The 15,716-nt window shown below is 44.1% G+C and overlaps 1 protein-coding gene across 3 annotated transcripts in view; it reads right to left on the bottom strand.

The window, feature by feature from the left end:
• The window catches only part of LOC111152689 (myotubularin related protein 10), a 52,313-nt gene that overhangs the window by 5,798 nt on the left and 30,799 nt on the right, over positions 1-15,716 (bottom strand). For 2 of the 3 annotated variants that reach the window (XM_022511258.1, XM_022511259.1), the window contains 8 exons: positions 11,796-11,967; positions 11,084-11,171; positions 10,913-11,001; positions 8,252-8,382; positions 6,927-6,996; positions 5,817-5,887; positions 3,176-3,345; positions 1,950-2,120 (listed from right to left, as the gene is read on the bottom strand). In XM_022511258.1, coding sequence (XP_022366966.1) covers positions 1,950-2,120; positions 3,176-3,345; positions 5,817-5,887; positions 6,927-6,996; positions 8,252-8,382; positions 10,913-11,001; positions 11,084-11,171; positions 11,796-11,967 — 962 coding nt within the window. The remainder of the gene's footprint in view (positions 1-1,949; positions 2,121-3,175; positions 3,346-5,816; positions 5,888-6,926; positions 6,997-8,251; positions 8,383-10,912; positions 11,002-11,083; positions 11,172-11,795; positions 11,968-15,716) is intronic. The other variant, XM_022511260.1, reaches the window with a different exon arrangement.

Here is a 15,716-nt window from a genome sequence, read left to right as displayed (position 1 = left end):
AGCAGTGGGAGGAGTGACTGTCTCTAGGAGGCCAACCTGGGCTCCACAGAGCCCCCCCCCCGCCACATACCCAAGGCACGGTGGTCATGGGGACTGCCAGGCTGACGTACTAGCATTTTACATCCAAGGTTTTACCGTCTAACAAGGCTGTCTCATTTCCTAGCCTCATGTACATTTTGAAGGCTCACGTGCGTGTAGTGTGTGTCTGTGTGTGTGTGTGTGTGTGTGTGTGTGTGTGTGTGTGTGTGTACGGGTGTGCTTGCAGGACAGTGAAGGGAGAGGAGGGGAGAAGCACCAGGGCAGGCAAGCAGTGCCATGCACAGCACCACCACAGCCCAGCAAGGAAGACGGCCAGTGGACGAGAAACAAAAAGGAGCAACTTGGAGTCCATTAGTTTAGGAACAGAATTCACCACACTTCAGGAGCCCAAGCCCACTGCTGGTCTCAGCATGGGACTGGGATAGGTTACATTCTTCTAGGGAAGCAGAGAATATATTTTATGAAAATCTCCTTCCCAACTCTCCAACCTAAAATAAATACCCTATGACAGTGCTAAGTTTCTCCAGCCCTGAGCCCCTGGAAAGCAGCACTACTGAGACATGGCTCACCTACTCTAAGCCCAGACCTGCTCCCTCACGTCTCCTGTCTCTTGTAGTAAGCCTCCAGGTCTCCTCCTTTACTTTGGGGTGTTCCTCATTAATAAAGTTCTTCCTATTCGTATTACAACAGCCTGAATAAAATCATCTCCTCAAATGTCCAGTGCACTTTGTCTTTCATATCCACATCTAGAACGATTCATTTCTTTAGGAAACAGTGCAGCATAATGCTTCACAGTTTACAAAATGTTTTCAATTCACAGAATGGGGCCAAAGGTAATACTGTTAGTCTGGTGAGTCCATTTTTACAGATGAGGAAACCTGGGCTCACCATTCCCCCGGACACTGGGCGGGACTCACGTTAATCCAGGCTACGTCGCCTGGCCGAGGGCCTTACTGCCAAGGCTGAGGACCCTACCCCTCACCAAGACGGCAACCTCCTTAGAAAGTCTTCCGAGAGGCCCACAAGAGCTGCCCTTTTTGTTTCTCTCAATGGTTATCACAGCATATACCAGCTGTTCCCACTGCTGGTTCAAATGTGGGTGAGCCAAAACCTATGGTTCTGGAAGGTTCTACCAATGGCAATCAGAAGTTATTCTCAAGCTTGGCTTGAGACCCTCCTTAGTCATGATTCTTCCTCTAGGTCAATGAAATGTGACCAGAAACTGATAATCCTACCCCAATAGGACTGCTGTGTGGCAGGTGACACGGATTCTGAGATTACCTGGTAAGCCAGCAACCACTGAGAATCTCAGTCTAGCACCATGGGACCCTTCATCTCTGACAGTCCTTCCCACACAACTCTTAAAGAAAATAATCTTGCTCTGTACAACTTTTATTCCAGGAAATAAAAGTCCTCTAGCAGAACCTTTTTAATTATCGATCCGGACAGCCCAAATGTGAAAATATGAATATAAAAGTACAACATGTACAGTGGTTAAAATAATGTACATTTTTAAAAACTGGTTTTTAAAAATTGTTACATATCACATTTTCTTTTTCTTTCTCTCTCTCTTTTATGTAAGCCCCATGCTTAACAAGGGTCTTGAACTCATGACCCTGAGATTAAGAGTCACATGTTCTACCGACTGAGCCAGCCAGGCGCCCGTAAAACTGGTTTATTATGAACAATGTACATCAGAGAAAAACACCTAACGTGCCCACTCATAAAAATGAAACAGGTTCCTAGATTTTTTATGTCTTTAAATAATTCATTCAGAAACTGCAGCTTAAAATGGTAGCTAAGACAGTTTTAATTGATGTATTTTCAGCATGCAGCTAACTGTACTTTAATTCTACCTCCATAAAGCTGTAAGACAAACCGAGCAGTTGCTATCACCACACATCACTTACCGTGCTTTGTTTCACACGCTGGTGAGGAGAGTTGAAGAGGAAGGTGCCGAAGAGGGAGATGCGGGTGCTGTCGTAGAGCACTGCTAAGTACGTCTCTGAGAACTCGAAGGCCGCCGGGTACTGTTCTAGCAGCTGCCACGTGGCATCCAAAAACAGCAAAAATAAGGGAGACTGGCAGACACAGAGAGAAAATGGGATCATTCAGTGTTGGCCTTCAACTGTTCCCATTTATTTCCAAATTTATGGCTCACATTAAGGAAGAGATTACTAAGAACACCCCTCAGCCTAAAACACTAAGCTCCCAAGCTGAGCCAAGGCTATGCAGGCAGGTTAAACACAGCTTCTGTCAAAGCTCAGAAGTAGGTTCAACTGCCATAAACATCACAGCCCTTCCTTGCCGAAGATGGCAAAGTCAACAGACAGGTTGGCACTGTATGAATGGGGAACATTAAAAGATGTGATGAAGCCTGCCCTGGAAATAATTCTTTAGAACACTGAAAAAAAGAAAAAAATAATCCCAAAGCAAAAAGCGACCTCTGTATTCGCTTCTGGTGGACTGTGCAGGCTCAGCATCCAGAAAACTTGGCAGAGTTTCAGGATGCGGTTGGCGTCAGTCTCTTGGTCATATGGTGGGTCGCCAAGTTCAGCAGCTGAAGACAGCCATTGTATCTCGGGGTCCCGGCAACTTAAAAGTGAAGCAGTCACTGCTGGGATTTCCTCAGAAGGTGGTGGTGAAACTGAGAGCCCGCGAGTCAGGCTGCGCTCCCCACGACAAGCACGTCCATGAGAGGAGTGCGGAGCCATTCACAATGCCCACAGCCCTCACAAAGATGACCCTCTCCAACTTTCCATTCTCCACACATGGGCCCCATTTTAAGAAAATGTGATATTCAAAAACTGATTTTTCAAAATACCTAACGTGCTCATTACCTGCTTTGCAGAAGAGATAATACAGCATTTTTTCAAGTAGTTTTCAACTTGGGAGAAATGCAACGATTTTTTTTTTGAATTTCACTTCTACAGTTATAGCCATCTTTTTAAGTGCATCAATTTGGATGCTAATCCATCACTAGCCTTAGACTAAAGAAGCTAAGAGGTACCAAATGCAACATTTAAAAAAGGCTCCTCATCTCTATACAGACAGAATACCCCTTCACAGGATGATGTGAATTTTATCTTGTATACACTTAAAGACTCCCTCCCAGGGAGCATTATGATTCTGTTACCTCTTTCTCAGATCTCTTTAAGTGGTTGCATCTGTCTAGGAACTGATATCCGGCCATGACCCACTCCTTCTGGATCAGACTCTGGAATCCTGCGATTGTCCTAAAATGGGGATCCAGCATCACTTGAACAAGAGAAGCTACAATACAGCTCAAGTCTCTTCCCTCTTCCTCTGTCAAGAAAATGGAAAGAAAACGAATACTACTTAGAAAAATGCTGAGAAAAGGGGAAGAAAGAATAAAGTGGATAATACATTACTCTCTGCCTAGGCTGCCTTCAAAATAATCCAAGTTAGGAAAGTTCACTGGATTCCAGCAACTCTAAAACATTACAGACTTTCAGATCAATTAGTGTCTAATGGGAGATAGTCTTTTATACATGAATATTTTCCAGAAAACAGCACAGGCATCACACTTTTTACATTTCAGTGATTTGTGGTGAAAATCTTGCATGAGTCTGTTCTACTTCTATTTCCTAAGAACATTAAATATACTCTTTCTACTGGCAACTCCATCTGGTGACTCAGAAGTGAATGAAGGGGACGGGACGGTCCACCATCACCTGAAAAGGTGGCAAACATTTTCCTCCCATCTTTTATAGCTTGCATCCATTTCAATAATGCCAGTAAATACCCTGATATCAAAGCCAGCCAAAGAAATCGGGAAAAAAAATGTCTACCAGTATCCCTTGTATTAGATTATAAAATCATTAACAAAATATGAGCAAGTCAAATTATCTCATGAATGCAAGAATCTATTCCAGGAATGCAAGGTTGGTTTAACATCCACCTAACAAAGTAACACTTCATATAAATAAAATCAATGATAGAAATAACATAATCATCTCATTAGATCCATAAAAATTGTGTGTGATCAAAATTCAAAGTTCATTCTCGATAAAAACTCTCATCAAACGAGGAATACAGGTATACTTCAACCTCATAAGAGGAATCTATGAAAACCCACAACCAATGTCATTCTTTAAGGATGGTAACTCCTAGACTTGAGTGATTCCGCTTCTAAGCACCTACCCACAAGAAATAAACAAGTATGTCCCCATGAAGACTTTTAAAGAAATGTTCACAGCAGCATAATTCATAACAGCCACAACATGGAAATAAACCCATGTCCATCAATAGCTAATATATAAATAAAATGTGGTACTGACAAAGGAACACTATTCAGAAATAAAAAGAAACATGCTACATGCTACATGAATGAACCTTGAAAACATGTGTGAAATGAAGGAAGCAAGAAGCAACAGATCACATACTGTATGACTGTTTCCATGACACATGCAGATAGAGCCAATCTACAGAAGCAGAAAGCAGACTAATGGTTGTCTAGGGCTGGGACACAAGGAATCTTTTTGGTGTGATAAAAAACTTCTAAAACTGGACTCTGAACTCTACAGTTACTCTGTATATTTACTAAAAAATATTGATTTCTACACTCAGAATGGGTGAATTTTTTTTTTTTTTTTAAAGATTTTATTTATTTATTTGACAGAGAGAGAGAGAGAGAGATCACAAGTACACAGAGAGGCAGGCAGAGAGAGAGGGGGAAGCAGGCTCCCTTCTGAGCAGAGAGCCCGATGCGGGGCTTGATCCCAGGACCCTGAGATCATGACCTGAGCCGAAGGCAGAGGCTTTAACCCACTGAGCCACCCAGGCGCCCCAGAATGGGTGAATTTTACACTAAGTGAACAATAACCTATTTCAAAAACATGTTCTGCAAAATAAAAGTGTTAGTAAAATGTAGGCTCGGTATCTCTTCTAAGCTTTTTGTATTATAACAAGTGCTTCAAAACATGCGCTAAGTAGGATTTTGCAATAGGGTAAGAACACCCACAGGCTCAGAGGACAGATTACTGGGTTGCTGGGTTCTATACGCATTTGTGAATTAAATAACTCTGACTGCATCAGTTAAGGATTACTTGAAATAGTGTATCACTATTCTTTTCTCCCCCGAAAGGTTTTAAATATCTTTACTTTGCTCAAGTCAGTTAAATTTGACAGTTGGTAAAAATACTTTTGTAAGCTTTAGTAGCATAGCATATTCATAAACTATGCAATGTGAATGTCATAAAATAAGGTAGCTCATGGTTTATGAAACTTCATCATTGGTAAGCTTAGAAATTCTTTTAGCTGTAAAGTTATTTCACATATAATTATCCTTTGCTTAACTGAAATATTTTTATATTGTACTGTACTGCTCCTAAACATCAGACAAACTTCACATTATTGGCTATTCAACTCAATTTTTTGATACCCAACTCTTTAGAGTCCAACCCAGCGTGATCCAAAGGCATTTAAACTGAAATCTGTATGAATTCAAAACGTAACATTAGAGAGAAAGGACGCTCTGCCAAGATTAACACTTTGTATGACTCCAGCGGGAGCTGTGACCCACACTTCTCATGCTACAGGAAGGAAGGTTTAACACAGGGCAGAAAAGTGGACTCCCTTCTATTCCTCTGTCTGCTGCCGCTGGACCACAGCTGTCCTTGACTGAGTTGCAGAAGCTGTAGTGTCTGGTGGCACTGTGGACAGTAAGAGATGGCTAGGAGCCATGTGACTGAACGGACTGCAGACAGTCACTGAGCCACCTGGCATGGTGACCAGTGTCACTGGTAATGAATTACCTTGTAGGATGACAGAAAGATGCCGGCTTTCTAGAAGGTACACGAGTTCTGCTGAATGTTTAAGGAATGCCCTGGAAAGAGAAAGGGAAAAATACTGTCAAAAAATTAGATTTCCACTATAAATACTCCTTTAAAAATGTATGAAATCAAACACACCTAATCTTCTACTATACTGTATTCGCAATAACCTTTATGAATTTCATCAGTATTTATATGATTCTTCAACAGAGTATCTTTTGATTTTTTTTAATCAGGGAAACTCATTAACCCTTTTATAAAAAGGGGATTGATTTACATGACATTCTTTTTTTTTTTCTTTTTTAAGATTTTATTTATTTATTTGACAGAGAGGGAGAGATCACAAGTAGGCAGAGGGGCAGGCAGAGAGAGGGAGCAGGCTTTCTGTCGAGCAGAAAGCCCAATGTGGGGCTCGATCCCAGGACCCTGAGATCATGACCTAAGCCAAAGGCAGAGGCTTAACCCACTGAACCACCCAGGTGCCCCGATTTACATGACATTCTTGAAATCACAATCACAAAACACAGAGATCAGTGGTTGCAGGGACAGGGGTGGGGATACAACTCTGAAGGGGCAGCACGGAGGCCCTGTGGTGACAGAGCAGGTCTCTATCCTGACTGTGGCAGCTGCAGGGATCTGTATGCGCACAGACACACAGACCGCCGCACGCACGCACGGAAACACGTATAAATGGGTGAAATCTGAATAAGGCCTATACATTGTGCCACTCGGGTGTGGTTTTGTTTTATTTTAAAGATTTTATTTATTTGACAGAGAGAGAGTGTACAAGCAGAGGGAGCAGCAGGAAGGAGAAGCAGGCTCCCTGCAGAGCAAGGAGCCTGATGCGGGACCCAATCCCAGAAGCTTGAGGTCATGACCTGAGCAGAAGGCAGACGCTTAACCGACTGAGCCACCCAGGCGCCCCGTGCCACTTGGTTTTGACACCATATTCTAGGTATGGAAGATGTTACCACTGGGGGAAGCTGGTAAGGAGTAAATGGAGCACTGCACTGTTTTTGTACCTCCTGTGAGTCTGTAATTATTTCAAAATAAAAAAAGTTAAGTTCAAAAAAAGAAGGTGGCTGTACAAACCTTACATATTCTAACCACCGAGTATTTTCCAGTGAAGACAACCATTTTTCTTCAGTTTCTTCAAAAGGCTCTGCAATAAATATGGCAGTTATACACACATACATGTTTAGGCATTTTAAAGAACTTTACGTGACCAGTATCAGAATTAAGTGATACACATCACAGTTTTTCATATTTAAAAGCTGGCTTTAAGAAAATATTATGCATTTTCATTTAACAATATAAACATTAAGAGACATGGTACAAGCCTATAAAAAACAAAACAAGGATTCCCTGGGCCTTGGTTTCCTTCATTCTGGCTTTCAGGGAAATTCTAGAGAGTCTCAGCACCTCTGCCTCCTAAGAGCCAGTGGTTCTCACTTTCCTGGGGAGCCTCTGCTTGGAATCTGCAGCCCGCACTCACAGCTTCCTGCCAGCAAACCCTGTCCTCCCTGCCTCTCTCCGCCTCCCTTGCCGCCCGCACTGCCTCCCAGGACACGGTTTCTGTGACCACGGCAGGAACGAGAACACCTTCCCGGCAGGGCCTGCATGCCCTCCCCAGTCCTGCCCGGCCTGTCTCCAGGTGTCTCTCACCTCACAAACTCCAGGCTCTAGTCACAGTCCATCAGACAGCCAAAATTCATTCATCTCATTGTACTTTTTTAACACTCCCCCCACCCTGCCAGCTCTCCTTCCAGGCCAGTGCCCCCTCGCCGTTGGAGACCTGCCCCAGTGGCTGCCTCTCCTGGCTCCTAGGTAACAAGGGGCCCTCGCTGGGCACCCTTCAGGAAGGACTCACTTCACACCAAAGATGCTTCCGTGAGTCACCCCCTCCCCGGGACACACTGAAAGCGCCTGAGAAGCACTTGCTCAAACACAGGATTAGAACTCCGAGGCCACACAGATTACAACACGGCTCTGTCTGAAATCCGTGTCAAGTTCCATATCTCACAATGTAACTGTCTGCGTTAAAATCTCAGTATGTTTATCTGAAAGGTAGTTCACTGTTCTCCTTGGCACTTTTACCAAAGGATCCTACCATGACAGTTCACACTTTGAAAGTGATTTCATTGGTCTCTTTCTTTCCTCCAAAACAAAAAGCAGTTTAAACACCTCATTTTCTAAGAGCTTCTGATATTGTCACATATAATGATTTGTAGATATTTCAATGAGCCTCAACTTAAATATGTCTATTTGTGTATTTTCAAGGAATATAACTATTTCTGACATACCTCATGCAATGCTGTAACCCCCATTCATTATATACATACATACATATACGTATATATACACACATACACACACACACACACACACACACACACACACACACACAATGAAATTACCATTAACGCATAGTTGCTTAAGTTTCACAAAAGCCGCCTGTATTTCTTGGATATTGGGCAAGGTCTTATCCAAATCTGATTTGTAAACATCACTTCTCTGTGGATGACTTTTAGTTACTGCGTTACAAATCCTAATAAAGACAAAATCCTTGAGTCATTCATTCATGCCACACATATTTTTTGAAGACCTATTATGAGCTAAGGCACTACTCTAAGGGCTGGAGACAGACGAATGACACCGGTGGGGCCTCTGCTCTCACAGGGCTTCTATGCTTGGTGATGCGAGGATAAATGAGCAAGTAACAGGCTGGCGTGAAGGCCATGGTGGCTTCACTGAATGAATATAGGCAAGTTCAGGTCATGTGGTTGGAAAGGCTTTTCTGTGCAAATGATACTGAAGCCAAAACCCAAATGACTACAAGCCATTTAAGATCTGTGGGTAAGTGCTCTAGGCAGAGGGACAGTAAGGGCAAAGGTCCTCTGGTGGACACAAGCTCGGCTGTGGAGAAACCTAGAGAAGGCCAGTAGGGCTGAGCTCATGAGTCTAAGGAAAAGGGGGTGGAGAGAGCTCAGACAACGAAGAGAATCGGTCTTATTTATGAAGGGTGGGAGAGCTGGGAAAACAAAGGAATTAAAACAATTTGCAGCTTAATAAAGTTAAAAGATAAAAGTGCCACTGGCTGTAAGAGTTTAGAAAGAACCCTGGCCCAGCAGTGCTGGAGGCTTCCCTCTAATAGCCGCGCCCCTTCCTGAGCACTTAAGGAGCAGACATGGCAGTCAACGCTGGCCTCGGAGCAGGACACAACAGACAGGTCACGTGCAACGTGACCAAGGTAAAAAATCCATGAGAGATCACGTGAAGGCAGTCACCCTCCTTTCCAGAAACCTGAAGGGTCCTTTGAGGGTCACTTGTCGGCTATTTGCTTCAACAAACATGGCTTTCTTAGGTACGGCAGTGTGGAAAAAAACCCTAACATCTGGCTGGCTGTACCAGTAATAGTGCGTAATATACAATTTGAGGCTCTCTGAGCCAGTTTTCAAAGATCTGTTGCTTTGTTCCTCATCTATTTTGTAAGTATTGAATAAGTATCTGATACAGCAGGTATTTCCTGAGTGCTGAATGTATGACGGTGTCCAAAATGTAGTCCCTTTAGCTCACAAGCTCACAGCCTCGTAGCAAAGAGAGGCAATAACCAAACTAACACACATATACAATTAAAAACCGAAGTAAGTGTTACGATGAAAACAGCCATGGAGAATGTGTAACTCGAGGCCTGATCTAATTTAGGAGGTGAGGGACAGCTTATTTTCAGGAGTGATGTCCGAACGGGGATATAAAGAATGAGTGAGCACTGAGAGGGTGGGGTAGAGAGTGCTTGAGGATAAGCATGAAGAAAGACAGCCTGAAAACGGAACAGCACCATGAACATCAGGTGGGAAAGCCCCGGCATAGCCCACGGGGCCGGGGCCTGGAGCAACAGGCCTGGTACTGGTGAGACACGGAAGGAAGGCATGAGGGCCCCTGACAACACACTGGGGGGTCGAACTGGAGTGGATACACATGGGTTTGTAAGATTTTGAGAAAGAGAAGAGACAGAATTTGATGAACTGAATGTGGGGAAGGAAGGGGAAGAGAACATATCTAGGATGATTCTTGGGTTTCTGAGAACAGGCTGGGAGAGGGCATGGTGCCCGTGCTGGCGTCTGAGTTTGGACAGCATGAGTTTAAAGGGCCTTTAAGACTTCCATGGAAGAGGGGCACCTGGGTGGCTCAGTTTTAAAGCCTCTGCCTTCAGCTCGGGTCATGATCCCAGGGTCTTGGAATCGAGCCCCGCATTGGGGTCTCTGCCTAACAGGGAGCCTGCTTCCTCCTCTCTCTGTCTGCCTCTCCGCCTGCTTGTGATCTCTGTCTGTCAAATAAATAAATAAAATCTTAAAAAAAAAAGAGACTTCCAGAGAAGATGTCACATTAGGGATATAAATTTTATGATCACTGAAGCCACAGCCACAGATGAACTTCTTGAAGAAGGAAATAGAGAATGGGAAGCAATGGCCTCGGACAGCTTCTAGGTAGTCTGCAAAGAGCCAGGGCTGCAGAGGGCACAGAGTACCAGTGAGGAAGAGGGGCTGCAGGAGAGTGGGAAGGAGCAGAGCGCTTCAGGGACAGACAGAGCAGCAGTGATGGCTGCTGCCTGCTGAATGCCCACCGCTTTAATGACAAGGAGCTCACCGGTAACTTCAGCAGCAGATGCCGAACTTGTTTGTGGTAGCTCATTAGAACACAATTCAAGCTACTGTGACTCTAAGACCTTAGACACACTCAACTAATAGAGGAGTCTGATTTATCCTGAAGTATCTCAACCGGAAACCACTGCACTTTGGAAGTATGTTAAAGGTGACACTGGTATAGCAAGACGTCAGCAACGTAAGATCCTCTGGTGTCTTACAAGCCAAAGGGTTAAATTACGTTTAGTATAAACTTCAATGTTAATTTTAATATATGTACATTTTTTTTCAAAATGGTAATTCATGTACAGAATACATGCTGCTAATTAATAAAACTATGCCGTTTTCCAATTATTTTCAAGTAATCAGGAGTTTACTGTACTCATTTAGGATAACTAAAAATGTCCCAAGTAACAACAGCCGTGTCTTGATTACCTCTGGTCAATTTTCCTCTGCTGCAGCACGTCTTTTATGAGGGCCATTCGCACAAGAGCACTGCCATTCGAGTGGCTCCAGCACCAGAGCTAGGAGAGAAGCAGAGCCTTTACTTAACTGGGCAGAAGAAAAAGACATCGGAGTGAATGAAATCCAACAGACATCACTTACTGGCATCCTTCTTCCAACGAAAGAATGGGAAAAGATCTTCAGATCTTGGTCTGCTAAAGAACTTGGCACTACAAAGTATTCTGGAAGGCTGGAGAGGAAAAAAGCGAACTGTGACACAACAGTCCTGCGCTTTAGGCAAGTAAATGTGCTTTCCAGATGCCATATATACACATTTATGCCCATTTAGTGTGTTCCCTACTTGACGGCCACATGGCATCTACTGTGGAAGATGAGGCAGACCCTAGACATCTCTGCCTAAAACATGTATCATGGCGTCAATTATCACAGAACTAATATTTATAGCAGGGAAAACAGCCAAAGGAGATGTGTGAAATATTCTCCAAAATGATTTTTAATCAAAGATGTATTCGGTTTCTGAAAAACATATCCATCTTTGTTCTCTACGGGCAAGGACAAAAGGTACAGAAGACAAAACCAAACCCGCGCCACAAACCCAAGAAGCTTTAGCTCCTTCTCTCCGCCTTCTAACCGTTTCCGTCCCCAGAAGACACCCAGACTCCAGGACACTGCCTGGACAGCAACTCCTAGCAGGCAAGCTCACTGCGCCCGAACACAGCCTCCTTTCTCTCTTCTTCCCTTATCTTTAAAACACCCACGGAAGCACTATTAAAAACAAATGTTCCATTCACGGTAACGTGAAAGTCACCAGAGAGCAGAGTCTGATTATTAGGCATAAGAAGTCTGGACTCACCAAGTGGAGATCATGTAACCCTCGTTAATAGAACACACTCTCCAGCCGGAGGCACCCGTCCTCTTGATTTCTCGGTCCCAGTCCGAGTAGGCTTCGAAGAGCGGAGTTTTTTGGGTGCTGCCCCCGCCAGCTCCACCGCCGCCTCCTGAGGGTACTCCATTAATGTTGTTGGCTACAAGAGAAAGCAGTAGGATTAGTTTTATTTCAAGGTCACATTTCATCCCACATGCCCTCTCCGCTCTCGGCGCCTCCTGTCAGGAACATGTGCGGACGGGACGTCTCCTCCCTGCGAGTCTCTCAAGTCTCCCTCAGATGTTCCGACTGCTCCCAACGGTCCTGAGAAAGAGGCAGCCCTCCTCTTCTCTGAAGAACTCATTTTGTTTCGTCCTTATCAGCTCTTTCCCGACTCCCTCAGCACCGTTGGTTTTTCTGTCCTTCTACTGGCCCTATCTCCTCTGCCTTCAAACACAAATAGGTCACCTTGATTTTGAGAAGACTTTCACTAGACCAAGCTGCACCACTCCAGTTACTGTGCTATATATACATTTCTCCCTCCTCCCCATTACTGACGATCTTCCCGAAATGACGAACAACACCTGCTGCCCAGATCTTCTCCTCTTCCATGGTCTTCTATCCCTATCGTTTCATGGAAGCCACTCACAAGCCTCCCTCATCCCCCTGCCCTAAACTGTGGGGTAAATTCAAATCCTTGCTCATTTTTTCCACATGTTTTGCCTGGAACAATGAATGCATCCAAACATGTCTGCTCTCGACCAAATCTTTCATCCCTCTAATATTGACGCCCCACTCTTTTCTACAGTTCATTATAAAATTCTTGGTCTCCCGTATCTACTCAAATTTCCTTTGATAAGTTCACAAGGGTTCCTTGTACTCCATCCATCACAGGGCCACTCCCATCTGGGGATTTCAGCAGAGGGCATACACTTGAATTTCCTCAGCAAGAAGCCCTCTCTCATGGAGAACTACTGTCCTCTGTGACATGCCCACAGCCTCAGGAAAACCAACAGAGTGACCAGAGGGAAAAAGAGTGTCTCAGCGGTCAGCCTCATCTACTCTGGCAATCTGAGGTGACAAACGACACAATCTTTCCTGGTCCTGTGTCTCACTGCTGCAAGTGGCAACGGTGGTGGCAAGTTTCTAGCATGACATCCCCGACATGACGTTCTGTAGCACTCAAACCAGCCTGTAGCCTACAGGACCCAATGCCCCAAAATCATGCTTTCGTGATGCTATACCCTTGTCCCAAACTTTCCCTCATGGTCATTTTCCAACTTCCTCAAGCAAACCTAAATGGTTTTGCTTAAAAAGCCCTTAGATAATCAACCCGACCTTTCATTACTGCCTAAGCCCCGTGGCTCCCCTGTAACCACAGAAACCCCTTCACCGTCCCACGAACATGCCATGCCCACCTGTGGACCATTTATTAACACCTGGTGCAGACAGGTATTTTTGGAGAACTTCCCATGTGCTAAGGCCTAAAAATTTAAAAATGAGTGCAGTTTTATCTATATCTTGAAAATGCCAACAAGACAGTGGAGGGTAAGCTCAGCCCCAATCACAGTGAGCAGGATGTATAGGCGCAACGACAGCCCAGAGGAGGGTGTCCTTGGCACTCACTGGAGACGGAGGCTGGGGCACGAGAGGCCTCAGGACCTGACCACACCTGAACAGAGACCTAAGGAAAGAGCCCAATGTTGCCAGGTGGCTGACGAGATGAGAAGAAGGTAGGCATGCTGGGTAGAGCAGAACATAAAAAACATGGTGTAATTGTATGATATCAGCTAGAGCATGAGGGATGCAAGGGTTGGTGGAAGAGAGGCTGGAAAATGAGATGGAGCCAAGACTCTTGGTCTCTGCTGCCCCAAACAGTAGCCATTAGCCACATGTGTGATTGAAATAGAATAAAATAAAATAAAGTATGCAGGTCCTCAGTTGTACTAGCCACATTTCCAGTGCTGAACAGCTGCATGTGGCTAGAGGCTCCTATACCAGAAAATGCAGAGGAGAGAACATTTCCCTTCCTGGACAGCGCTACTCTAGATTAGAAAGGGTCTTATGCACCAATTCAGAATTCTGAATTTTATGCTTTAAGTGGCATCAGAATTACCCAGTCATTCTGATTTCAGCAGAGCTTATTTAATATTAAAACACTAAAGCCAAGCACATATCCTGGAGTGCCACTCCATCACAGAGCCTTCTCCAGAGGAGCTATAACCGGAGTCTGCTGAGGAACTTGAGAGCTGTAATCTCTCCGGGAGGCAGAACCTTCCCGGAATGTCCAGGCAACTGTCACTTTACTCACAGTGTTCCAGAACATCAAAACCACAGAAAGTTATTCAACATTAGAAGATATAATTCATCATACGATCAAATTACAGAGGAAAAACAAACCCTTTATGATCAGTTCAAAGTGCAGAAAAATATTTGATCAAGTTCAGTACCTACACATAATTTAAAAAAACAAACTTGAGTAAACTGGGAATCAAAGGGAAATTCCTTACTTGATAAAGGGTAATTACCAGAAACACACAGTAAACATCATCTTCATCAAAATCCGGAACAGAAATGATGCCTGCTATCCTGATGACCAGTCAACACTTTACCAGAGGTCCTCACCAGGCAATGAGACAGCCACCACCAAAAAAGAAGTAATAAAGAGCACATTCACCATTTTTAAAGAGCTATCTATGCAAACAGTGTTTGGCAGGATATGCTCAGCTAGGAGCCTAGAATGGAATACTTTTGAGTGTTTTGAAGTTATAGACTTTAGTAAGCTACTGAGAACATACAGTTTATGAGACGGTTTCTCTAGCAAGATGTAATCTGGTCTAACTACGAAAAGACAAACTTTCTGAAGATCAGGTGAGAAAACCGATAAGATAATACACTGTTTACTATTTTACAGGTTTTGGCTGTTGAAAACCTGTCCATTTCTCAACAACTAGGGCCAGGTTATATGTTTACATCTTCTTCAGAGCATGCGCAGCGGATATTTAATATGGCATCAGAGAGTCTGGAAATACTAACGCTTTCCAGAAAGTCCAAAAGGCCTGATGCCTGTGGCCTGCACCTCAAGCGGATTACTAATGCGTGCAGCAACAGAGCGGCAAGATCAGTCATATTACGAAGATCCAGCTTCCCTCAGAGTTACCTGAGGTTTTAGGACAGCTCCTCAGCCAACTAAAAGTGAAAACCAGATAGTAAGCACTCCTGACCTTGGCTACCTTCTTCTTCTTCTTTTTTTTTTTTTTAAGATTTATTTATCTGACAGAGAGTGAGGGTGAGAAGAACGCATGTGCACACGTGTGTGGGGGCGGGGGGAAGGGCAGAGGGAGAGAGAGAGAATCCTCAAGCAAACGTCCCACTGAGCGCGGAGCCCGACGCAGGGCTTGATCCCAGGACCCTGAGATCATTATCTGAACCAAAATCAAGAACTGAATGCGCTCAACCAACTGAGCCATCCAGGTGCCCCATCTTGGCTATCTTCTGTGACACAGTTCAGAAGTCTAATTCCATACCGTGCTGAAATAATCAGAGAATTTCCACTTAACTAGCCCCATCTATACTTAGAATGGCCTCAAACAACAGCAAAGAGTAAAAATGGTCAACATATGAGAAGAAAGCCTATCGCTTTGACCATACTGCAGGAACCAGAAGTCATGAAGGATGTCAAAGTTTGTAAAAACAAAGCTGTGATGTTATGTTCAACAGGGTGAGTCAACGAAGTGGTTCTAACCAGGAGACTTGGACTTTGGGGCTGAGGCAGAGCTGGTATGGCTGCATTTCTAAAAGCTCCTCCAGGGATTCTGATACAGGACGCTGGTTGGGAAGCACTAGCATTCAAGAGACAGCTACACTGAGAATCTTAAAAGAATGAACAGGCAAAAAACTTTAAAAATT

The sequence above is a fragment of the Enhydra lutris genome, unplaced genomic scaffold, assembly GCF_002288905.1.
Source record: "Enhydra lutris kenyoni isolate GAN:26980312 unplaced genomic scaffold, ASM228890v2 scaffoldscaffold29, whole genome shotgun sequence".
Classification (NCBI taxonomy): Eukaryota; Metazoa; Chordata; class Mammalia; order Carnivora; family Mustelidae; genus Enhydra; species Enhydra lutris.
This window is presented reverse-complemented; position numbering and strand designations above follow the sequence as displayed.